This window comes from Trichoplusia ni, chromosome 10, assembly GCF_003590095.1.
Source record: "Trichoplusia ni isolate ovarian cell line Hi5 chromosome 10, tn1, whole genome shotgun sequence".
Taxonomy (NCBI): domain Eukaryota; kingdom Metazoa; phylum Arthropoda; class Insecta; order Lepidoptera; family Noctuidae; genus Trichoplusia; species Trichoplusia ni.
The window spans coordinates 6,881,505-6,902,547 of NC_039487.1; the positions used below are offsets into that span (position 1 = coordinate 6,881,505).

General features: G+C 36.9%; 3 protein-coding genes across 4 annotated transcripts in view; 2 read left to right on the forward strand and 1 right to left on the reverse strand.

The window, feature by feature from the left end:
* LOC113498257 overlaps positions 1–5,518 on the forward strand; it is a 39,173-nt gene extending 33,655 nt beyond the window's left edge. For both annotated transcript variants that reach the window (XM_026878203.1, XM_026878204.1), the window contains 4 exons: positions 986–1,090; positions 1,513–1,648; positions 2,387–2,631; positions 2,825–5,518. In XM_026878203.1, the coding sequence (XP_026734004.1) occupies positions 986–1,090; positions 1,513–1,648; positions 2,387–2,631; positions 2,825–3,802 (1,464 nt within the window). In that variant the 3' untranslated portion in view covers positions 3,803–5,518. The remainder of the gene's footprint in view (positions 1–985; positions 1,091–1,512; positions 1,649–2,386; positions 2,632–2,824) is intronic.
* A 273-nt stretch (positions 5,519–5,791) lies between these two features.
* Positions 5,792–8,522, reverse strand: LOC113498258. The gene is made up of 2 exons (XM_026878205.1): positions 7,152–8,522; positions 5,792–6,735 (listed from the first exon to the last, which is right to left on the reverse strand). The coding sequence occupies exons 1-2, from the start codon at positions 7,333–7,335 to the stop codon at positions 6,113–6,115; spliced, it is 807 nt and encodes a 268-aa protein (XP_026734006.1). The 5' UTR covers positions 7,336–8,522; the 3' UTR covers positions 5,792–6,112.
* A 60-nt stretch (positions 8,523–8,582) lies between these two features.
* Positions 8,583–16,276, forward strand: LOC113498274 (protein THEM6-like). Its single transcript, XM_026878228.1, has 5 exons — positions 8,583–8,929; positions 10,379–10,563; positions 12,872–13,086; positions 14,519–14,707; positions 15,262–16,276. The coding sequence occupies exons 2-5, from the start codon at positions 10,398–10,400 to the stop codon at positions 15,391–15,393; spliced, it is 702 nt and encodes a 233-aa protein (XP_026734029.1). The 5' UTR covers positions 8,583–8,929; positions 10,379–10,397; the 3' UTR covers positions 15,394–16,276.
* The last annotated feature ends 4,767 nt before the right edge of the window (positions 16,277–21,043 follow it).

Genomic DNA, 21,043 nt, shown 5'->3' on the forward strand with positions numbered 1-21,043 from the left:
ACCCGATCCCAGATCGATACAGTCCCGATATGGAGGCGCAAAGGATTTTTGATAAGATGTTCGACGTTGATTCCAAAAAATCGTATATGGTCGATTCACACGACGATTCGCCGCGATGCGGCTACGATATTGACGCGTCAGATTGCGACGATAAGGCCTACCATCAGGTACACCGTATCGTAGAAACGACGCTGATAACCTAAACGATTAGTCGCCTCTTTAGTAGAATGCACGCATCGATTTATTTTTGTCAGCTGTTCTTCGTTCGTTGGTGTATCGTTTTGATTTTATGTCGTGTAAAAGCGATAACTTGCGGCAAACAAACTGGTATACTTTACCTGTTATAATTTTATATATTTGTACGCAATTGTCGTTTTTATATGAGTACTCTTCGTTGCCGGTTATTCGGACACGGACGAAACATTAGGTGTTTATTAATTACTGCCTCCCCTCTTCATTACCTAGTCTTTGTATTTTATTTTGTCATTACTCCTAACTCGGAGTAAGCTTAACTTCGAGACCATTCTATAGCGTCCTAGTTTATAATTTTTGCATGATGAAGACGTCTGTCAACTTTACTATCCATTGTCAAGTCTATTCCCGCATTATTAAGCATGTCCCTTCATTCGGTTCATTGTTATTGGAAATCCTTCATTAGTTGTTGTGAAATTTAATCTTAATGTGATAGTAATAAGGTATATTATTGATGTTATACTAAAACTGTTTAAGAATGGAAAGGCTTACGCTTTGCCGTCATCTGAACATGTAATTCAAGCAGGTATCATCTTTGTAGGCTTTGGAAACGATCATCACTGTAGCTTCATGCTTAAAAATGTTAAATGTTTAACAAAGGAATAAACGAAACATAAACGCCCCTAAGTTTGATACTCTAAATAAAAGACTATGGTTTAAAATGAGGAAATATCCTTCAACTATCAATTATAGGCATGTAAAACGATATGCTGACATGATATTTGTGACGTAGGTCGTGCAAAAGAAGGACGGTCACCACAGACATCGACTGACGCATGTGTCTGCTGCTGCGTTGAGACACAAGTATGCTATACTGGAACATGAACTGAGGTTACAGGTGAGAGCTAGAACTCTATCTATTCCTTTATTATACACTAGAATACACATAGCATGGCGCTACAATGGTGACATCATTAGTTTCACCACTGTATCGTTACGCTGTATAGACCAGTAATAATAAATGTCTCTTAGAACTTACAAGTAATGTTAAAGATAATTGTGATGGGTGAAAGGTGAATTTTTGTCCAGTAGCATTACCCAGACAGGTTTCTTTTGATTATTTCATGAAAATTATATCTTTATCTTCATCATAAATTGAGACAGTATAACTACCATCTTATAAAATAATTAATTTACTTACAGAAGTACCATATGATGACTTTAAATCTGGAGACTTATTTTTTGTGATCATATTCTTTCAAAATTGACGCTGGATCATTGAAATATTCATTGATTACTTAATTTATTCGTTAATTCCAGAAATCCCTATCGGAAGAATGCGAGGACCTAGGCGTGGACTCCCCTTCAGCGTCGGAGCTGTTCCCCGAAGCTGAGTTGTTGTTTGCCGCCTCCCCCGCACACGACCATACGCAGGATCATACACACTCTAATACACGTAAGTTTCATAAACATAGAGCTATTTTTATATGCTAACACTGCATCGATAGTCAAGGTGGTACAGGTCAATCCTATCCAAGTGCGTAGGTTCAATCTTCTTATAGGACGAATATATGTGTGAATATTTAAATTAAATTAGTAAAGTAAGCATTTTTTTTACCTTTTTTATATTTGTTGCACTCCCAGAGATGTTGTTCATTGCAGACAATTATAATAATTTTATGATTTATGATGTCAATTTTCATAAAATCTTTTAACATACTAAAGCATGAAGTTAATTAATTTTATGATACAAATTCTCATGCTAAGTCTGTCTGTTTACAGCTCCGACTTTTTGTATTAAATCGTAGTCTTTGTCACGTGGAGGTAAGGGAAGGATTTGTTGGTGGTAGGTACGACCAGACCGCATTCGGAAAATGTGGTAAAATATGCCCAGTAAAGAATTTCAATGAGACGCCGTCAATCGTCATAAGCGAACAGTTTTATATTGCTATCATAAATGTAAAATTTGTATAGCAATTATGGCGTAAAAGTTGTCTAAAATGATAACAGTCAAGTGCCAAATTTAATTCCTAGATAAATGTGCGTTTCTAAGCTTTTGTAGCCAAATAGCAAAATACAGATTCATTATAAATTCGCCATTTATCTGCCAATCTATCCGCATAGCACAGCTGATATAGCTGTGCTATGCGGATAGATTGGCATTTGAATAATATTTAATGTCAATCTTCCACAGCCCAGCCAATACTGAGTCACAGCATCCCCCAGCCTGACCTGGACGATCAGATCGCTACGGACCAGCTGTTACCGCGCACCGAGGTTCACGACGAGCGCGCAGACCTCGGCATAGGGCTCGAAGACGTCGGCATTGTGACTGTGAGTGAGGACGGCATGCAAGCGACTATCGCCTTAGACCAGGAGGAGTTTGCGCGCTCCCATCCTAATACCACTTTCCATAGCGAACCCACGGACGAAGGAGAGGTGAGTGGGAAAGAGGTATTTTTTCTAAATTTATAAATGTTAAAATATCCGTTTTTCATTTTTCATTTTTAAACCAAAATTTTTCATTTTCCCCTAAAACGTTGTTTCCTATCTGGCTCAAAATGCGCTTAGTTTTTTGTTAAGAAGTGTAAGGCTGAAGTTGATGAAAATAATGTTAGTGTTGTGATTTCAGGTACAACCATTCACAATAACCGGCATAAAAAGCCGTCAAATAACATCGACAATATACCACGCAAATCGTGGCCCGGGCACTGTTCTTATGACCGCTTCGCAAACCACCGTGATATCACAAGCGACCGCCGAATCAAGCGGTATTCAGAACCCAGTTAAATACGCTGACATCGACAATATGATCAATTCATTGCCCGGCTCGAATGTACCTCAGCAAACCAACAACATAAACCTGTCCTCAGTACTAGTCAAAGACGACGGCCTAACTAGATTCGATAGCATTCTCAATGACAACAGAGAGCTGCATTTATCCAACACGGCCTCCGCCATCGTGCACGCGAACACCACGCAAGTGATACGACGCGTGTGCTACGATAATGAGAAAAGAGAACAAGAAACCAGATTTCTCATGGGCGAATCCGATGGCCTCATAACCGGAGCCGACGCCAAGATGATGACCGAGGACTCCAGAGACTTCGGCGACGTCGACGACGACAGATTATCTCCGGAGCGGCACACGGAACTGTTTTGGGAATCAAACTCCACATCGGAACGGTCCGAGAGCCGCCGGCCGCTGGACTTCAGCAGCGACAGCGACAAGTGCTGCAAGAGCCCGTCGTACGACGAGGCCAACTCCACGGACTCGAGCGGGCTCGGCGCGCGCCTGCGCCTGGACTCCGTCATCAAGGAGGCGCGCGCCGCCAGCGCCGACGGGTCCAGCGACGACGCGCCGCCGCTGCGCACCTACCCCGCCAAGCGCCTGCTGCACGAGCGCGGCCTCGGCGGCAAGACGCGCGCCGCGCCGCACCAGCACGAGCACCTGGACCCGCACGACCCGCGCCGCCGCGCGTCCGCGCGCCAGCTCGCGCGCCAGGCCAAGCGCGGCTGCCACTGCTGCAACGGCGACGCCGCGCCGCCGCGACCCAAGAAGCCGCGACAGAAGAAACCCATCACCGACTTCACGACTACTAGTAACTAATTAACGACACATTGTGATTACCCATTTCTACTTAAGGCTGTGGCATTATGATTATATTGTACTTGTCTGCCACGCGCCAGACTGAAACGCGATCTCCTTAATGACGAGGTTTCATTTCTTAGGTGTACATGAAAAAAAAAAACGTTGTTGACATTGTTTTGTATATAATTTTATAAGTGAAATACCGGTAGCTTAGTTTACAGTAAATTCGATACACGATTTTATTTTTGTTAATGTTTAATCGATTACTTCTTCATAAGTTCCTTTACGTGTTATTATTTTCTAAGTTACGACACCGATAAGTTCAAATTCGTTTTTATTTCTAGCGAGAAATAACGATTATCTTGGTATTGTTGTTTTTTCTGTATTATATCCTTATACATGTTTGTATTGATTTGTCATTGTATAAAAATATATTTCTATAGGTTACCTCTGATAGACGTAAGTGTTTCCGTTATATATTAGTGATAACAAGCCATACTCAAATATAAATTAAATCGTCTTTAGCGGTGTAGATGTGTTAATTTATAAACATAGCCCTTCATAACGATGCTAGACTGATGTTGAGGTAACGGTTTGTTTCATTGCGCGTTATCATGTTGTTTCGGAGCCAATATATTTTTGATTTTGAATACTGTAGTATATTCGCATAGTTTTAGTTGTAAGCGACTTCCATGTGACAACAGCACAAAGTGAATGATTTAAAATAAAAGACGAATGGGAGCTTTAACTTCGGGTGATTTGAATTATTTTTGAGATTTCGTTTATCTAAATGTTTCGGTGCCAATAGTTTATTTGGCGCTCTATACTCACCTGTGCTTTATATTACGTTTCCAAAGGGCGTTATTATCGCTGTATTTAATAAATAAATATATAACATTTAATAGTAGGAATGTGTTAAGCTAGTGTGAATTTGATATCCATAGTATAATAAATAAAAACATGTAAATAAATTTTTGATCCCCAATTTTTGTTTAGGGGACCGTCTAGTCACTATAGTACCGATATGATATAGTGTGTAACGTCTTACGAAGGCCCGCCGAGGTCTCGCGGCTGCTCGATGGCTTACGGAGTGGCTTAAAGCCGAACGAATGATTTTCCTTGCAGTATTCAAACGCTTGTGTATATAAAAGCCATAATAGGTAACAATGAAGAAAATAATGTTTCATTTGTCTCTATAATTACAGAATAATGTGTGAAAAATATAAAAAAAATAACACTAAATTCTCGTGTTTAGATTCATTCCGAATTTGTAAATAGCGAAAAGGGTGTTTAAATTTTAGTGAATTTAGTGAGTTTCGACCCGTTTTGGGTCATATAGTGAAATTGTAACTGGGGTAATATATATGTGCACTCATTGGGTGATTTAACCCGCAGTTCAACTTAGTCGTAAGATGGTCTAGTGTGACAGGGCCGGCTCAGTCGCCGACGCGCGCCCGCTGCGAGGCGTCGTCGACCCGCGACTGACGGCCCGCGCTAAAGACACTAAAATTAATAGATCCAATACATACTACGACTAACTATATAATATCTGAGAGTTTTTGAAACCTATGTATTATTATTATTTCGTTTGGAAAAGAAAAAAAAATCTGCCATTTCTAAAAGTAAGGTCGAAATTTTTTATGTATCCCAACACGTTGTTATTGTTCGTTTAATATTGTGGGTAGCGTCGTACCTCCGATATTATTGTCTGAATAAATAAATTACAGTATTGCAGATGCGTTTTTGTTATATTTTTCACTTAGAAATTTAAATTTATTAGCTGTAAAGGGAAACTAATAATTAACGTTTAGGAGTTTCATCATTATTTTTTAATTAAACAGATTGTGTTTTTGTGGTTACTGTAAACATTATTTTTAAAAATGCTACAGAAAAAAATGATCATTAAAACTTATCTATTAAAAACGCAAGGATTTTATTTAACTGTCCTATTGAGTCCAGAAAAACCAATTGTCTACAAAAACTGAATGTTAAAAATAAAATGCCTGCTACAATTAATTCTTATTTATTCGTGAATTTCTCTTACGTAATAAAATACTCGGCATCTCATCGTCAAGTATCAAGGCGGTTTTCGCATCTTAGCCCAAGCTGAGCAAGATGTGTATCATTATAAAAACATCTTTTAAAATGCTTCCTATTTGATACAGTAGTTCGCCATCTTACATAAAGGTTTTTGATCACGGGCTAGATCAAAATTTGGTGTCAAGTGCACCAATAAATGACATCTCCATGAGATCGTTTTCAATATAAGTCTGCTCTTCTTTATTCTGGCTTCTTATATATTTAAATTATATATCACAAGTGTAGCCACTACTCTGCCCATTCTCTTTTCTCCTTAATTCGTTTCATGACCCCGAGAACTTCTATCCTGAATTCTAATCTTTCATCTTCGGTATATTTTACTATTGACGGTAACAACGCAGCGAAGAACGCCTCATCTTCATTCATAATCCTTGGATCATTATCAGCCACCTCAACAAAATCAATATCATTCGTATTATCGTTGTCTATACTAAGCTTCTCACCATCATCTTTCACGTTACTTTTTCTATTTTTCTTCTTAATCTCTTTTGAATCATTAACGTCGCGACTGACTTTTTTCGATTTTCTTTTTGTACTGCTGAAACTGCTTTCGCCGGCACTGTAATCGGATGTTGCATTTTCATCGTTAAACTCACTTAGTTTTGAACGTTTTTGTGAGAAACTTTGTTCTTCGACTGGATAACTGGATTCTGCTTCAGCCTCTTGCTTCATAAATACATCATTGTCTTCGTTTAAGTATGCAGCGTTTTTTTCCTCTTCCGGCACTATTTTGGTAAGGAATTTTATGTGGTTGTATAGTAAGTATTTTCTCTTTGGCCTCCCCAATCTTGTTTTGAGAGTTTTCATAAATGTGTCCCTTACATTTGTCCATTTGTTTAGTATTGTTTCTTCTGAAAAATACGAAAAAAGTAAGTTTAGAATTGAATTTCAGATAAAAGTAGGTTTTTACAAGTGGTACGTACTCAAAAGTTTGACTAATAATTAGTTTTTTCGGAGCGGTTTAAAGATGTATGCTATAGATACGGTTTATAGATACCTAAATCAACTAGACACGATCCCTCTTAGAAAAATTGTAGAAAAGCAAACTAAACCAGTTTTCTAGTATAAAAACATTCTTCCAGCACTGCACGCAAACAAAATAAACATACTATATCTGCGAAGCAAAAACGCTATCGATTCTTTAGTTATCTGTGCACATTATATACTCTACGCAAGACGGAACTCCGATACGAGATGTGACGTTTTCCCAAAAAATATCGTAACGCAAAACAATGAACACGATTACAAGAAAGCATGTTTCCATTACCAGTGAATCGTTTTTCCTCTGGTGTCATTTCTTCGTACGACTCGTCCAGTATACAAAATATTTCTTTCCAAGCACACCGTCTCTCGACCCTATCTTTGTAATTTTCTATAGTTTTGTCCCACAAACATGGACGGTCTCGCACACAGTGAATAAGTTGTATCACATCGTATTTAAACTCTCTCATTTTGATTATATTTTAAAGAAAAATAGTTATCAAGACACTGTTAACACTCCCTCGCCTGACACGTCACTAAAGCTATCCGTTTCTCGCATCGGATTGTGTAGTGCTGTCCTATTTGTTCTACATGAGTTAGAGGGAGATGTAGCGACCTCCGAGGTCACCGACATTGCGTAGCGTCTCGTACGCTGGCACGCTTGTAAAGTGGCGCCAGTGTATGTTGAACTTCCCCTTTGTATAATCATCATTTATTTAGAGATCAAGAGTAATGGACAAGAGAATTCGTGAGCATTGTCATCATAAAATGTCGAACCGGAGTTGGGATTGTATACTTTGGCGGCTTTGTGAACAAGAACCTAAGGGAGAATAAAAAAAATGTGTATTGGTATTTTCAAAATAATTCAAGTGCATTCTTTAAATAGTTGAAATAAGGAATCAGATAGATATTTGATAATGTTATTTTAATCCTCAATTTGTAGTATTGCTATTTCATTAAATCAGGCGTTTTTTTGCAGTAAAATGTATAAAAATCAAAGGGATTTATACAAAAAGTCACATTCTAGGTAACACAAACGTGAGCCAAAATCCATACCAAAATATTTTATAGTAGTCCAGTACAACTATTAAACCCTAAGTCAAACTGCATAGGCCAGTTCCAGATGCAAAGCAATTTGTAAGTTTCAGAGCTCATAAATAAGTCTAAAAGACATGTTAGTAACTTATTTCAATAAATAGTTTATTATTATGCTAATGAATGCAGTTATTGTTCATAAGATGGCGCTTGGTGTTAGAAGACGGCAGTCTGACGGATTGGCCCATTCTGTGATCTTTGCCAGGGTGATCAGACACGGAAAAAAATATTCTGTAATAGGTGGCCAAATTGCGATTTGAAGGGTTAGTTTTCTCTGAGTTGTCGAAATAGTAGTTTTTTTTTAGGTATTAATTCCGCCCTGCCCGGGGAAGGGGGATTGTCCGAAAGGGTTACCGAGGCTTCGGTACCTGCACGAAGGGCAAAGGAGGGCATGGGTGGGTTTTAGTCAGTAGGAGTCTGACACTCCCTTTCGATCAACCAAAAGTGGAAAGAGTTATTTGATGACTTCCTATCCGAAAAAAAATGAATTCCACTGAAAAGATGCCGAAATAAATTGTCTGTATTAAGTATTTTAGACAAGACTAAAACAAATAAATTGAATGACCTTAACAATTCACTCAAATAAAAAACATTAAAAAACTGGAATTCCGTCTGAAATTATTATAATAAAAAATAGAATAATAATAAGTTACTAATTCATACAGCCAAGCATAAAAAATCTGTCAAAAGACGCGGTTTCTCAACTCCTTAGTCAAGTTGGAGTCTATCGATCGAAATGCGCGCGCATTGAGAATTGACGCTACAATTTATACAAGAAAAAATCCACTGACATACCAACGTGAGGTTATTTTATCAAGCTTTATGATAAAACGCTAAAATAACACACTAAAATTAAATTGAATCAAACGTTTTTAAAGTACAAAGGTGATTAGTGATAGATTTCTATTATTTTGTAATGTTATTGTGATTTCGATTTGTCTCGCGGAGTTTGCCGGCTCGAGGCTGAAGGTGAGTTACTATTTGTTCAATAACTTAGCATATTTAGCACTAAAATGTTTATAGTTATGTGGATGAGGTAGAAGAAACGTGTGTTACAATCTAAGAATTAATTTCGCAGTGTTTTGTGTTAATTTTGACATTGAATCAGCTGATCGATAATTCTAGCGCGGTCATCTTTTATAGCCGCGGCTTAGAGGATTTCTTGATACATATAGGTACCTTTTGCCTGTACTTAGTTCTATTATATCATAAGCTAAATAGTTATGCACATATATTTGTGTATATTCACAGAGGTATGCTAGAAATCGTCTCATACTTACAAGGCTACTTCAAGGCTGGACTTGTTTCGACTGGCCTTGATTTAAATTTATGTTTGAACTAAGCTGGATACTTAATTGGACGCATTATTAATAGATAAGGTAATTTACCTATTCTTGTATCAGTTCCAAATACCTAGTGACCCAATTACCTAATACCGTTTAATCGTTAAACGCACAAGCAAAGCCCGACAATTTAGATATAATACAGAAATGAATGAAAACATAGTATTATCTACATAAATATAATCATTTTTATAGCATGGAATCTGCCATAAACTCTACACACTCTGTACATATTATGATGAGCAATGTGTACACATGCAACTTGCTATAATTTTTCCGACAGGCGTTTTACACCCATCGATTAATTACGATAACCTCATTATTACGTTCATGTTATTTTACGCAATATGTATTGTACTTCTCTTTATCATACAACCGTTACTATAACATTCGTAATATACAGAATACGCATTGCGTTGATAAGAAACATATAAATAAACATTGTACCTACCTACCCGTTTGTATTGATTGTCAAGTAAAGTAATTTACGCTGAATATCGATCATGTTTACCCTTGACAGTGTTTGCCAGTTATTTATAGCGTTTATTTCAAACTGTAGTTACAGAGCGATAATTGCTTTATTAAAATGTATTTTCAATGATTATTTTATTAACTGAACGATTCTGCCACATATTTTTTACGTTTACTTACGTACCAAAACAACTTGAAATTTTGTCTACATATATTATTGAAAGCACGAAAATATTTCGCTTTATGTGATAATCTTAGATTCTCCCGTTCATCTGATATCTTATTTCGAACGTATCGAACATATCGAAAACTCTATTTTTCTTATCTAGTCCTCTATGTCCAAATTCTGGGCTCTGCTCCCAAAATCCTTCCACTACACTTTGTCATCTATATCCAAAAGGAACCAACTAACGCTTTAAGCCAACCAACCAACGTTTCGATCGCCTTACTACCGCTTCTGACCCCACCTATTAGGCGTCATTCATGAGATACAGCTTGCTGACAGACAGAAACAGACAGCAGAGAAAAGCGCAGCAGAGGCTACCGTTTTTAGGGAATCCCTTGTATAGAGAACTCTAAACAGCTGATGGATCCTTGTTTCTAGGTGAGACGTGGCGAGAGCAATGTGGACGGTATGCGTGCCCGGTTGGGCAGCGGCTGTGGTGGCCGGCGCCCTGCTGTTGTACGGCAGTGTGGATGTAGCCTACTTCGCAAGAATGATGTATACCGTGGCAAAGGCCCGGTACTTCAAGAAGAAGGTCTGCATCATGGATACTACGGAGATCGATGGTAAGTTATGTAGGTACTAATGTAATCTCCGTTCAGGGATACAAGGTTATAGACCCTGGCGAAACTAGTCGGATGATCCCAATATGCGTGGGTAAAACTATTTAAAAAAAATAATTAATTTAAAAAATTTCGGCTCACTAAAGTTTCTATTATAAAAAAAAAATATGTCTGCCACTAAGTGTTTAAGCGATGCCTTTTCGTGTGCTCGTAATGATCCTTGATCAACACGTTTGGGTATCTATGGTTTAGCGATTCCAGATTCAAATTTCTTTATGATAATTGTCTTAGAATTCTTAATGAGGAAATCCGAAAACCTCCTTCTTGAAAATATTCAAAGAATGTTCCAAAATGGAAACTGGAATAGCCAATGCTAGCATTACCCAAGCTGATCTGTGCTCATTCTTTCTCTGTATGGGAGGATGCAAAGAATGGAATATCACAGCAGTTCGCGTTTATTTCCCGCATTTCGGAAATAAACATGTGTTAGTTTTAAAGGTAGTGTTACAGCAATATTGAAACCGTTATACCGTACTTCTTCATCCAAGATACTATTCAAATAGCAAGACAACAATATGTGCGATTTGTACAAATGCCAGTCTTATCACTAATAGCGATCTCTGCGAACGACCTTTGGACAAGATAGCCTGTATCTGATAACAGGGAAGACCGAAGATAATCGTAAGTTTATAAATAGGACAATCCTAATAATGTTATGTATATGATTACTTAATCGGTAAAGAAATGTATAATCAGTTTCTGGTCAAAAGTCAAAATCCAAGTATCAATGATTTTAAGTATAAAGATAGATAAGAGTATAGATTATTTTTTTAAGTAATCGCGATTTTTTTTCTTTGGAGGTCAAATTTTTTTGGGAACAGTAGCTACCGCTCGGTTTAATAGGATTTGAGACGTTGGTTACTATAGGACTACGAAAGCTCTTCCAAAATTCGTATTCCAAATCAAAATTGAGTATTTTTTTAGGTTTCGAAAACATAAAATAAAGAATATAAGAATTCATTTTTGTGGGAGATACTACAGTAAAAGTCCATGGAATATGGGTATACAGAAGACGCAAATACCGCTCTAAAAAGCCTACTTAACTCTACCGCCCTAGGCCCCGGTCTACTCGGCGTCTCGGCCTGAAGTGAAATATATAAGTCTAAAAATAAATAAGTCAGTAAAATGTTTTTGATGATAATACATTTATCTTTCTAAATATTCTTTGAACGTTGTTGGTAAATGCGAAAAAAACTCGATAACACATATTGTAGCTTCTTATAAGATGGCAAAACAGGTGTTGTGAGCTTACTACTGTTTGCCATGAGCGTTCAGATCAAAATAGTATGTATTTTTCTTCTTCTTGAGGACTTGAGGAGGACTTGTTCTCAAACCGCCTTTAAGCCTCCGAACTGACTTAACAGACCCTGGTAAAGTTCTTAGCTTTTACCTCAAGATACCTTCTTTTACCATTTTAGCAAGTGATAATACGTAACCTATGTAATACACTTTGAACAGTCATAGGTCCGTGCCGGAATTTGAACCTACGATCTTTGTCCCGGTCCAACGGTCAAACTCCGAGGCTATCACTGCTATAAATAGGTATAAATTTACTATCAATTGACTTAGAATGAATCTGTTTCTTAATCTTTCAAAATAAGTCATATTTAATTTCATTTATTTGCATTCCACAACGTGTTAAAGATATAGGCGTAAAGCTATGAACATTTCGGGACCCTGTAGGGCATAACAAAACTCTATAAGTAATAAAGTATGTAGTATATGAGATCACAATGGTCAATGGTCGTTCTAGTTTTCGGTATGAGGGTTCAAAGCTGAACAAATGCCCTTTGCATGGCCCGCTTCAATTATTCTAGATTGACTTGTTTAAAGATAAGTTATCGATAAACAAAGGTAATATGGTGCAATTCGCATGATGTTTTTGTATCGACAAAACGAAACGTAAGAACTGAAGTCAAAAAAGTATTGATGGCTCCGCTGTATATCTGTTCGTCCCTTTTTCCTTAGGCCATGGTTTACCGTGGCCCTGGTACAGAGGTAATAGCAAAGAGGGTTTTTTTTCTTTCCCAACCCGGAGACAAATAAACCGTTAAGTTGAAATTTTTACAGATAATGTCTTTCTGTTGCCATAATATCAAGAAATAACGTTCATAAATTTTATTCCTTTCGTTTCGTTCCTTTCTCAGAAGCCTCTTTGTGTGTGGTGTTTGGAACCCCTAGTGTCGCGAGCTGAAAAAGCTTCTACAGTTTTACATAACAACAGCATCTGTAATTCTGTATGTTTTTCTAGCATGGTGCCTGATCAACGACATCGATACTCTCCTCTATCACATGAACAACGCTCGTTATCTCCGTGAGTTGGACTTCGCCCGAGCGGACTTCTACGAAAGGACTGGTTTATACGCGAACATCAAGGCGGCAGGAGGAGCCGTTGTTCAAGCAGCGGCCACCATCAGATATAGGCGGTTCCTCAAACCGTTCACCAAGTTTACTATAACTTCTAAGGTATTCAAGATTTTGCGCATTTTACTGTATGATAAGGTTTTTTTCCGGTATAGACTAATGTATTGATCTGGAATTAGCTCGTGGGTGATTCTCCGGAAAAAAGAAACACAAATTAAGAACATCATTTTCCTCACCTAATTTTTCATACTGCAGATTGCTTGATTTAATATTATTTTTACCTAAGCTTGTAAAGTACTAGGGCTATTATTAGATGAAGTAAGAATTAAAACATTTTAAGCATCATAGTGAAGTGAACCAGTTGGTGAGGATAATGATATGACCTTAACTAGTGTATTTTTTCCGAAGAATCACCCTCGTACTGGCTCGTAGAAAAGTATTTTGGAAGATGAAAATGAACTTTGGACTTTCAAATCAAAAGTAGTCAAAAATGGAAGAAAATATGCTGCTGGGGAGATTGTTGCGATTTTGTTGATAGGTGATTCCGGATTAGAGTTTCAACCGATCCCTCATGTTCTGATTGCATTTCGCATGAAGTTATTTTGGTCATTTAATACATAATACATTATTTTACATATAGTTATAATTATCAGTTGATATAAAAAGCGTATCAGACAAAATGGACTAATAAAACGTAGGTTACGCAACTCGACTAGAGCTTACGACTAAAAATTCATTACCTCCAAAGTGTTTGCGATGTGGAGAAGATAATACAAGAAACTCTCCAATAGCATCCTCTTTTTTGGCCACGTTCACTTTGAGAGTCGAAATTTTTATCACAATGCGGTCGTATGACCAAATTCCAATTACCACAATACATTCGTCTGACCAAATAAAACCTTATCAAAAAGTATTAAAAATATTCTGTTACATCAAATCAAAGGTTGATTTGTGATTGATAACATGTTTTGCTTGAATGTTGAAGAAATTTAATTATAATTAATCGTATTGCAAAAACTAAATGTGTTTAAGTGGTATTTCGTAGTCAATATTCGAGTGACCCAGTTCATCTATTATTAGCATGCACCAATCAATTACTTCGATGAGACTAGTTTATTGTCTATATGGACTATTATGGATTTTATATTTAATTATTTAGTTTGTATCTAGGATGGCTGAAATATGCAGTCTTAGTGTTGGAGGGTTAATCATGAAAATCCCATTGGACATCTACATGAGAAAATAAATGTGTTTAGATAGGTCTCCTGATGGCTAAGGGTCAAAAAGGCGCTTATGAAACATAAATGTCGAACGTAAGCGGTTATAAAATGGCTTTTAAGTGCTTAAAGTGGCTAAAACCTTGAGTTTTAAAAGACCACTTCAAAAAAGACACTCGTTTGAAGTGTGATTTTGGACGAGTGAATCTAAAACAATTTCGGACATCCTAGAATTTGGAAAATTATTTCCATCAAAAACATTCTCAACCTCAAAAAATTTTGATTATTGACATTTAGAGTGCTATGGTTTCTTCCAGGCAATATTCTGGGATGATAAAACAGTATTCATGGAGCACGAGTTCGTGGGTCCCGGCGGGTTCGTGCACGCCGTGGCGGTGTGCCGGCAGCGCGTCATCGACACGTCGGCAGCCGCCATAGCCGAGCTGCTGCTGCAGCTGCACTGCGGGGGCACCTGCAAGCATCCACCGGAGAAGATGCCTCCAGAGGTAAGTGGGACGGTCAAAGAAGAACAGCATAGATGAAAGACCGGTGCCAGATATAAAAAAAAGAAGGTCTCTAATTAACGCCTGCTTTTCTTTATGTGTATTTTGTGTTTCTTTTTATGTTTGTTACCTCAGGACTTCGAACTGGATGAACCGACTTGGTTCATTCTTTCATTATTTGATGTGAATTAGCTGTCAATTTGGGTCACATAAATTTTATTAAGTTTCTATATAAAGTCAGCGGTAGGTTTTTTTCTGTTAGAAATATTATTGGCAAAGAGTTTCGATTGACATTGTTAAAGAAATGTCGAATGAAGGACTAACTGTTGGGGAAAAACAAGGTTTTCATTTCATGTTAGCTATTCTCAGACACACTCTAAACGTTAATCAATGTTTGATTACTGGTTGCTGTGTGAATTGGATTCCGTTAAAAACTCTAGGCATATTCGTGGTCTCTACGGTGCCTTGACACCAGGACCACTAACCTCTAACTTACTTGAAATTTTAAATAAGTGCTGTGGTAAGATGTTTCATTGCCGTAATTGTTCCTGTTTAAGTTGGAGCTGTGGGTGCAGTGCAACGAGCTGAGCTCAGCCCGTCTGCGAGCCCCGACAGCGCCTCTCCCAACCCTGGAGGCCAGCCACAACCTCGGCTGCGGGGAGATGATGCCAACCGCGACGGCCGAGTGAAGCCGTCTCTTTCACTCCCCGGCCGAGCATCCCCACTCCCAACCACGCCCCAAGTGTGAGTGAGACAGCAGTAGGGTGTGCTCGTTCGAGCAGTGAAATTTTATCAGTTGACGCTCAGCAGCCGCGCTGACCGGACGTGCGGATAATTATGTTAAACGAATTTGACGCCATTAGCCGAACTACTGGCGTCGAGTTCTTTAACAGGTGATAAGGACGGATTATTCAAGCTATATCCGCGGGTATAAGCAGAGGTGCTTCTGTATGTTAACATAAAATGTATCTGTAATTATAAGTGTTTATCAAAAATTATGAGGGATCCGAAATATTTAAATTTTCTAATTATGTACTGTCGCTTTAGTCCCCTTAAGGGGTAGGTTTTGAAGTGTTTTTGCACACCTTAATTATGTTTAAATATGTCTTAATCTGATGCCTCATTAGTGTGACGTTTGGACAGGTTGACGGACGAATACTAAAGCATGGAGCCTTGAGCCTAGATTGAACACAAAATGTCTCACGGCTAAAATTTGACCTAGTTGCGTACATCTTGATGCGCAAACGCAACACAAGGTACTAATGTGGCACTAGACTTATGTGATAAGCCAAAATATGGCTAGAATTAAGATTTCTCACAAATAAACAGTTCGGGAATCTAATTCGAGACTTCACTTTTAAAAATGTGATTCTTTGACCATTGTGTGTTTTTTCTTATTTATCAATTGTTGCACTGTTTTCGATATTAGTTTATCTGTATCTTATTTATTAATTAAATCGTGCATTGTGTATTTTATAGGAAGTATAATCATGTAGCCAATTTATTTTATAAATCTCAATTTTTATCATCCATCTATCTCTTTCTATTCTACGCTGTTGAACAAGGACAAAAGATCTTTTCTTTCATAATTTTCTTCGGAAGGTTTTTAACATCTGCTGTCTTTCACGAATTGTATGTGTAAGAGCGAGATGGAAAATAGTTTTGTATCCACAAAAGCACCATAACCAATATGTAATAGACATATTATTTTTTAACGATAATTATTTTTAACTTATATTATAATTATTTTGCTTATTATTTACTTAATATCGTAATGTGATTTTTCTAGCTAAGCTAGGTTTAAAGATATTATAGTTTTCGTACACATTTAGTAACAATTTCCTATTTATAAACTTACATTTGTTCTAAAATTTGACCTTTTTAACACGAGACAAGGGTACGGTAAAATGCAATTACTTCGTCATGCAATTTATAAATAATATTAAATACGTGTCTTTAATTTTATTCTCTTCATTATCGGTTTATTAGTATTGAATTTCCGATTTTATTTACTTTTGCTGTTGACTGTACTTACACATAATTTTTCATCTTAAAAAACAATTCTGAAAATCCTTTAACTAAGTGTGTACGAAATCTTAACAAAATCCTAATGATATTGTAAATGTATATAATTGATTGTCATTATATAATTATGTAGTACAATAAAGTTTAAATGAGTTATAAAGATTTTTATTCATGAACTTATTTAGTGAAACCTTAACCGACTTTAAAGAGAAGTTTCTTATTTCTGCATGTATTTTGAAACTCTTAATTTAGTTATCGCTAAAAATAAAATCGATCTACCCGCGTTTGTGTTTAAAGTGTAAAGAAAAGATTATAACAATGTAATGTAGTCAATGTACATTAATGATATTCGGTTTTTTAAAATTAGAGAGAGTTTTATTGCCAGTTGTATTGTTTTAAATTTTATTAGATATGGAGAAGTTTTTACAACATTAGTGTTTTAAGACGCTGTTTGGATTACCCAGTAAAAACAGCGTCTTGTCAGAATCACGTGTAACAAACTTACAAAGTAATTATCACTTGCTAAAAACGGAAGGAAAACATGGCGAGGCCAAACTAACTAAGAAATTTTGTTGAGTGTGTTAAAACAGAGTTTATTTCAAACAACCGTTTAAAAATTCTGACACGAGGTTGGCCATCAACCAGCGGGCTTGTCTGGTTCCCCAGCGGGATTTCATAGAAGGTTACAGCAGCTCCGATACACGAGGGGCTTACGTGGACGTGGATGGGTTTTATTCAGTGAAAGTCTGACACTCTCTTCTGAAGTCTGACGCTCTCCAAAAAAAAAAGAGTCATTTACTCAAATTTATTTGTCACTCAACTGATTTGTATTTATTGAGCATATTTGTCCGGAACACTCATTATTGCTTGTCCAATTCGCACTTGCCCAGTTTTAGGTATCATTATTCGCATATCAATGAAATAACTTGAGTTAGGTCATCTAAAGTCCAGGTCCTTACGTTACTCTAATGTTACAAGCACTAATTCGTAATACATTTTGCATAATAATACTCTACAGTTCTACATTTAGAGTACAAGGCTGTTCTTTCTCTTCCGTTAGATCGCGACAATGGACTTTATTACTAAAACTATGGAAAAATATTCTAGTCTTACTAGACACTTATGTTATAAATGCGAAAGTATATGACAGTTTGTGTGTGTGTATGTGTGTGTTCGTTACCTCTTCACGTTTAAACCGCTGGACCGATTTCGTTGATTGGTAAGCTACTATAAGGGCATTTCGACTAGAGACCTTGTCTCCTCGTTAGGTCATGATTAAGGACTTCATTTGGGTCTGAAAGCAGTCGGAAACCCAAAGAATACGCGTAAGCCGTTGTATCTTTTAAGCAATTATCAATCTCACAAAAAAAAATAACAATACGGCAATCGACTACAACTTCATACTCTAAAATAAAAATGACAAAAAATCATCTTAAACCCACGAAACAAATCTAGAATTTTCAGACATCTAGACCTCAATAACAATGTAATTACAGTCTAACCTCGATGAGAAGATACGGAAGAAAGCGACCTTGGCCGAGATCTCCAGATAGATTCACATCACATCACACACATATAAAATACTTCAGGTGATAAAAATAGTCAAATTGTCTCGAGGACATACAAACATACAGAAACGCGGACTCAAATCGATTTAAAGTATAAATAAATTGGAGTTTGTAGGGCGGTAGTAATTTAATTATTTTTATTAGAGTTTTGTTTTCCTGGTTGTTATGCGCGCTTGAATAGATTTTTTTGTCAACATTAGGCAGAGCCATTATAAGAGGTAAAATTTGGTCTTTGGGGTTTCGCATTCATAGGGTAAAACTAAACTCTGTTCCTGAGGACTTTAGTGTGGTGACTCTGACTAGCATTTGCCCGGTGTTTTCTATTTTATTTTGCCGGAGATTTTAATAGATATTACGCTATTCGGGATTAAGACAATTACAACAATTTACTACTTATTAAAATGGTTTGTCCCTCAGTGTCTAATAACTAGGCTCACTTTCTACATGCATACATAGTAAATCTGTAACATACGATTTGTTCTCTACATAATGAACAATTTTGCCATAACATGATTAAAGAAAACATTCCATCGAAAAGTTTTTAATTTGCACTTGTTCGTCAATCAATTATTACATCAGAATTATTTCATAAGGAGAAAACTATATTTGTTCTTACTTACCTACCTGTATCAATAATCTTTACAACTTTATCGCTTCCAATCAATTAAGATAAAATACAAACGAGAGAACACAAAGATATTACTTCATACGAATATTAAAGTATTTTGAACCATATTTCTATGGAGTTTCAGACTTTTCTTGATTTCAGATTATTTTACGTTCATACTGCATTAATTTCTGGGTTTTTATCACCTGATTAAATAAAAATGACGTTTCTCACCTTTGGCTTTCTCAATAAGCCTGAAAACGTTTTGAAGATCTGTTAAAATGTCGTTCGATGCAAAGTACCAATGTGAATTTTTCAAAATTATATGTACTTCCTTTTATTCTAAGACACCACTGTCAAACGGTGAAGGAAAACATCGTGCGGACACCTGTATTCCAAATATTGGAATCTGTAATCGCCATCCCGCAGTGAGCTAGCGTAGTAATCAATGTTGAGCATATTCTGTGTAAGAGGCCTGTGCTCAGGAGTAAGAAGCAAATAGGCTATTACGATGTTATGCATGTCGTCTGCTATGGTGAGTGCGAGATGCAGTATGCACTGTAATACGCTGTCTCCCTTCAACATGTCCAAAAGTCTTGCTTCAAGATCTCACAGTAGATGCACAGGTGGTAATTATTTTATTGTCATTCTTATTTGCAACACATATCTATTGAATTTAAATTATTTAATCTGCACGTGAGGTAAGAATTAAGAGTAAATAGTTTTGGTGTGATGTAGACTTTGGCCAGACAAGAATAAGTGAGTTTATATAGCTGGGCCCCAACTCTGCTATTTACCATGTCCGATGAATGAATGAAATTTGGCTTAAAATGACAATTTTCGTGTTCTCTTAAGCATTTTTCTATACAATAATTGGAAATTCAGTACGGGGTGGTACACTCAAGGTCAAAACAATTAGCTTCCATTTATTTTATTGGCGAAATGCTTAAGAAAATAGGAATCATTTCAAATTTACTCCAATTGCCATTCATTCATCGGTCATTGTAAAATAGCAGAATCGGAGCCCTCTAGTTTTACAAAAGCTTGCTCGCTTGTTTTTGAAGTAAAAAATATTTCGACTGCACGGATAGCCGAGTGGTTGAAGTCTCCACGCCAAGCTCACTGTGAGCGACGTATCGCCGGTTCGATACCTGTTTAGAACAAACGTTTGTGTGACCCACGAAAGCTGGTCTTGAGTCTGGGTGTTAGAGTGTCTTTGTTCTTGGCTTGACTGTTTGAGAAGTTTTCACGACATAAGGACGTCTTCAATAAGGAAAGCGATAATATGTATATAATGTTTATAATGATCAGTCTTTCTTTATGCTGTACCCGCTAAGATTCCTCATAACACAATGTCTCTTATCTTTCCTTAGATGGTCACAAACCTTCACACAGTTGGAAAGTCAACTAGGGAAGCAGGTTTCTAAGCTATTCTCAACAGATAAAATCAGATAATTGTTCATAATTCACTTCGTTAAGAGATCAAAGCTTACAACCATATGTGACTTATGGCGACTGAGTCTTTAAGCATGCGATCTGTTATTGTACGAGCGAGATGGCAATAGACAGCATAATGTTTCGTCTTGCTCCCACGGCAGCTATAGCCTTGGTATAACAAAGTATTACAGGCAATGTTATAAGTTTTGAACTAAATAGTCTGGACAATATCACAATGATGTCAAAATTCATGTAATTTTTGACATCTTGACAGTGATTAGCAGCTGAGAGATATAAACCAATAGACAATGATTATGATAATAAGCTGCGATGATAGATTTGTTAAATTAATTTCAAATAGTGTTATATATTTTTTTAATAGTGTTACAGAAATAAGGCTGAGTTTTTAATAGATCTACATGTAGGTCCAGTAGCGTATGAGAGGAGTGATGGTGGATAATGAAAATGACTAAAAATGTACGTTTCGACTGATAAAGCATAGCCACTTGTGGGTTGTGGTATAAAACTTGAAAAAGTGCAGAGAATAATATGAGTTGAGCGTAAGAGTGTTAGACTTTTACTGGCCTAGGTTGGTTTTAGTTCTTTCTCTAGTTCTTAGTACCGGGGAATTTGTGTTTCCTAAACCTTTGCCACATTTGTTACCGCTGATCAATTCACTCAAAATTACAGAGAAAATTGTTT

Coding starts and splice junctions, on each gene's coding strand:
- LOC113498274 (XM_026878228.1), top strand. CDS start 10,398: ATGTGGACGGTATGCGTGCCCGGTTGGGCAGCGGCTGTGGTGGCCGGC. Junction 10,564..12,871: donor GGATACTACGGAGATCGATG/GTAAGTTATGTA, acceptor ATGTTTTTCTAG/CATGGTGCCTGATCAACGAC. Junction 14,708..15,261: donor CGGAGAAGATGCCTCCAGAG/GTAAGTGGGACG, acceptor TTCCTGTTTAAG/TTGGAGCTGTGGGTGCAGTG.
- LOC113498258 (XM_026878205.1), bottom strand. CDS start 7,335: ATGAGAGAGTTTAAATACGATGTGATACAACTTATTCACTGTGTGCGA. Junction 6,736..7,151: donor AGAGGAAAAACGATTCACTG/GTAATGGAAACA, acceptor CGTATTTTTCAG/AAGAAACAATACTAAACAAA.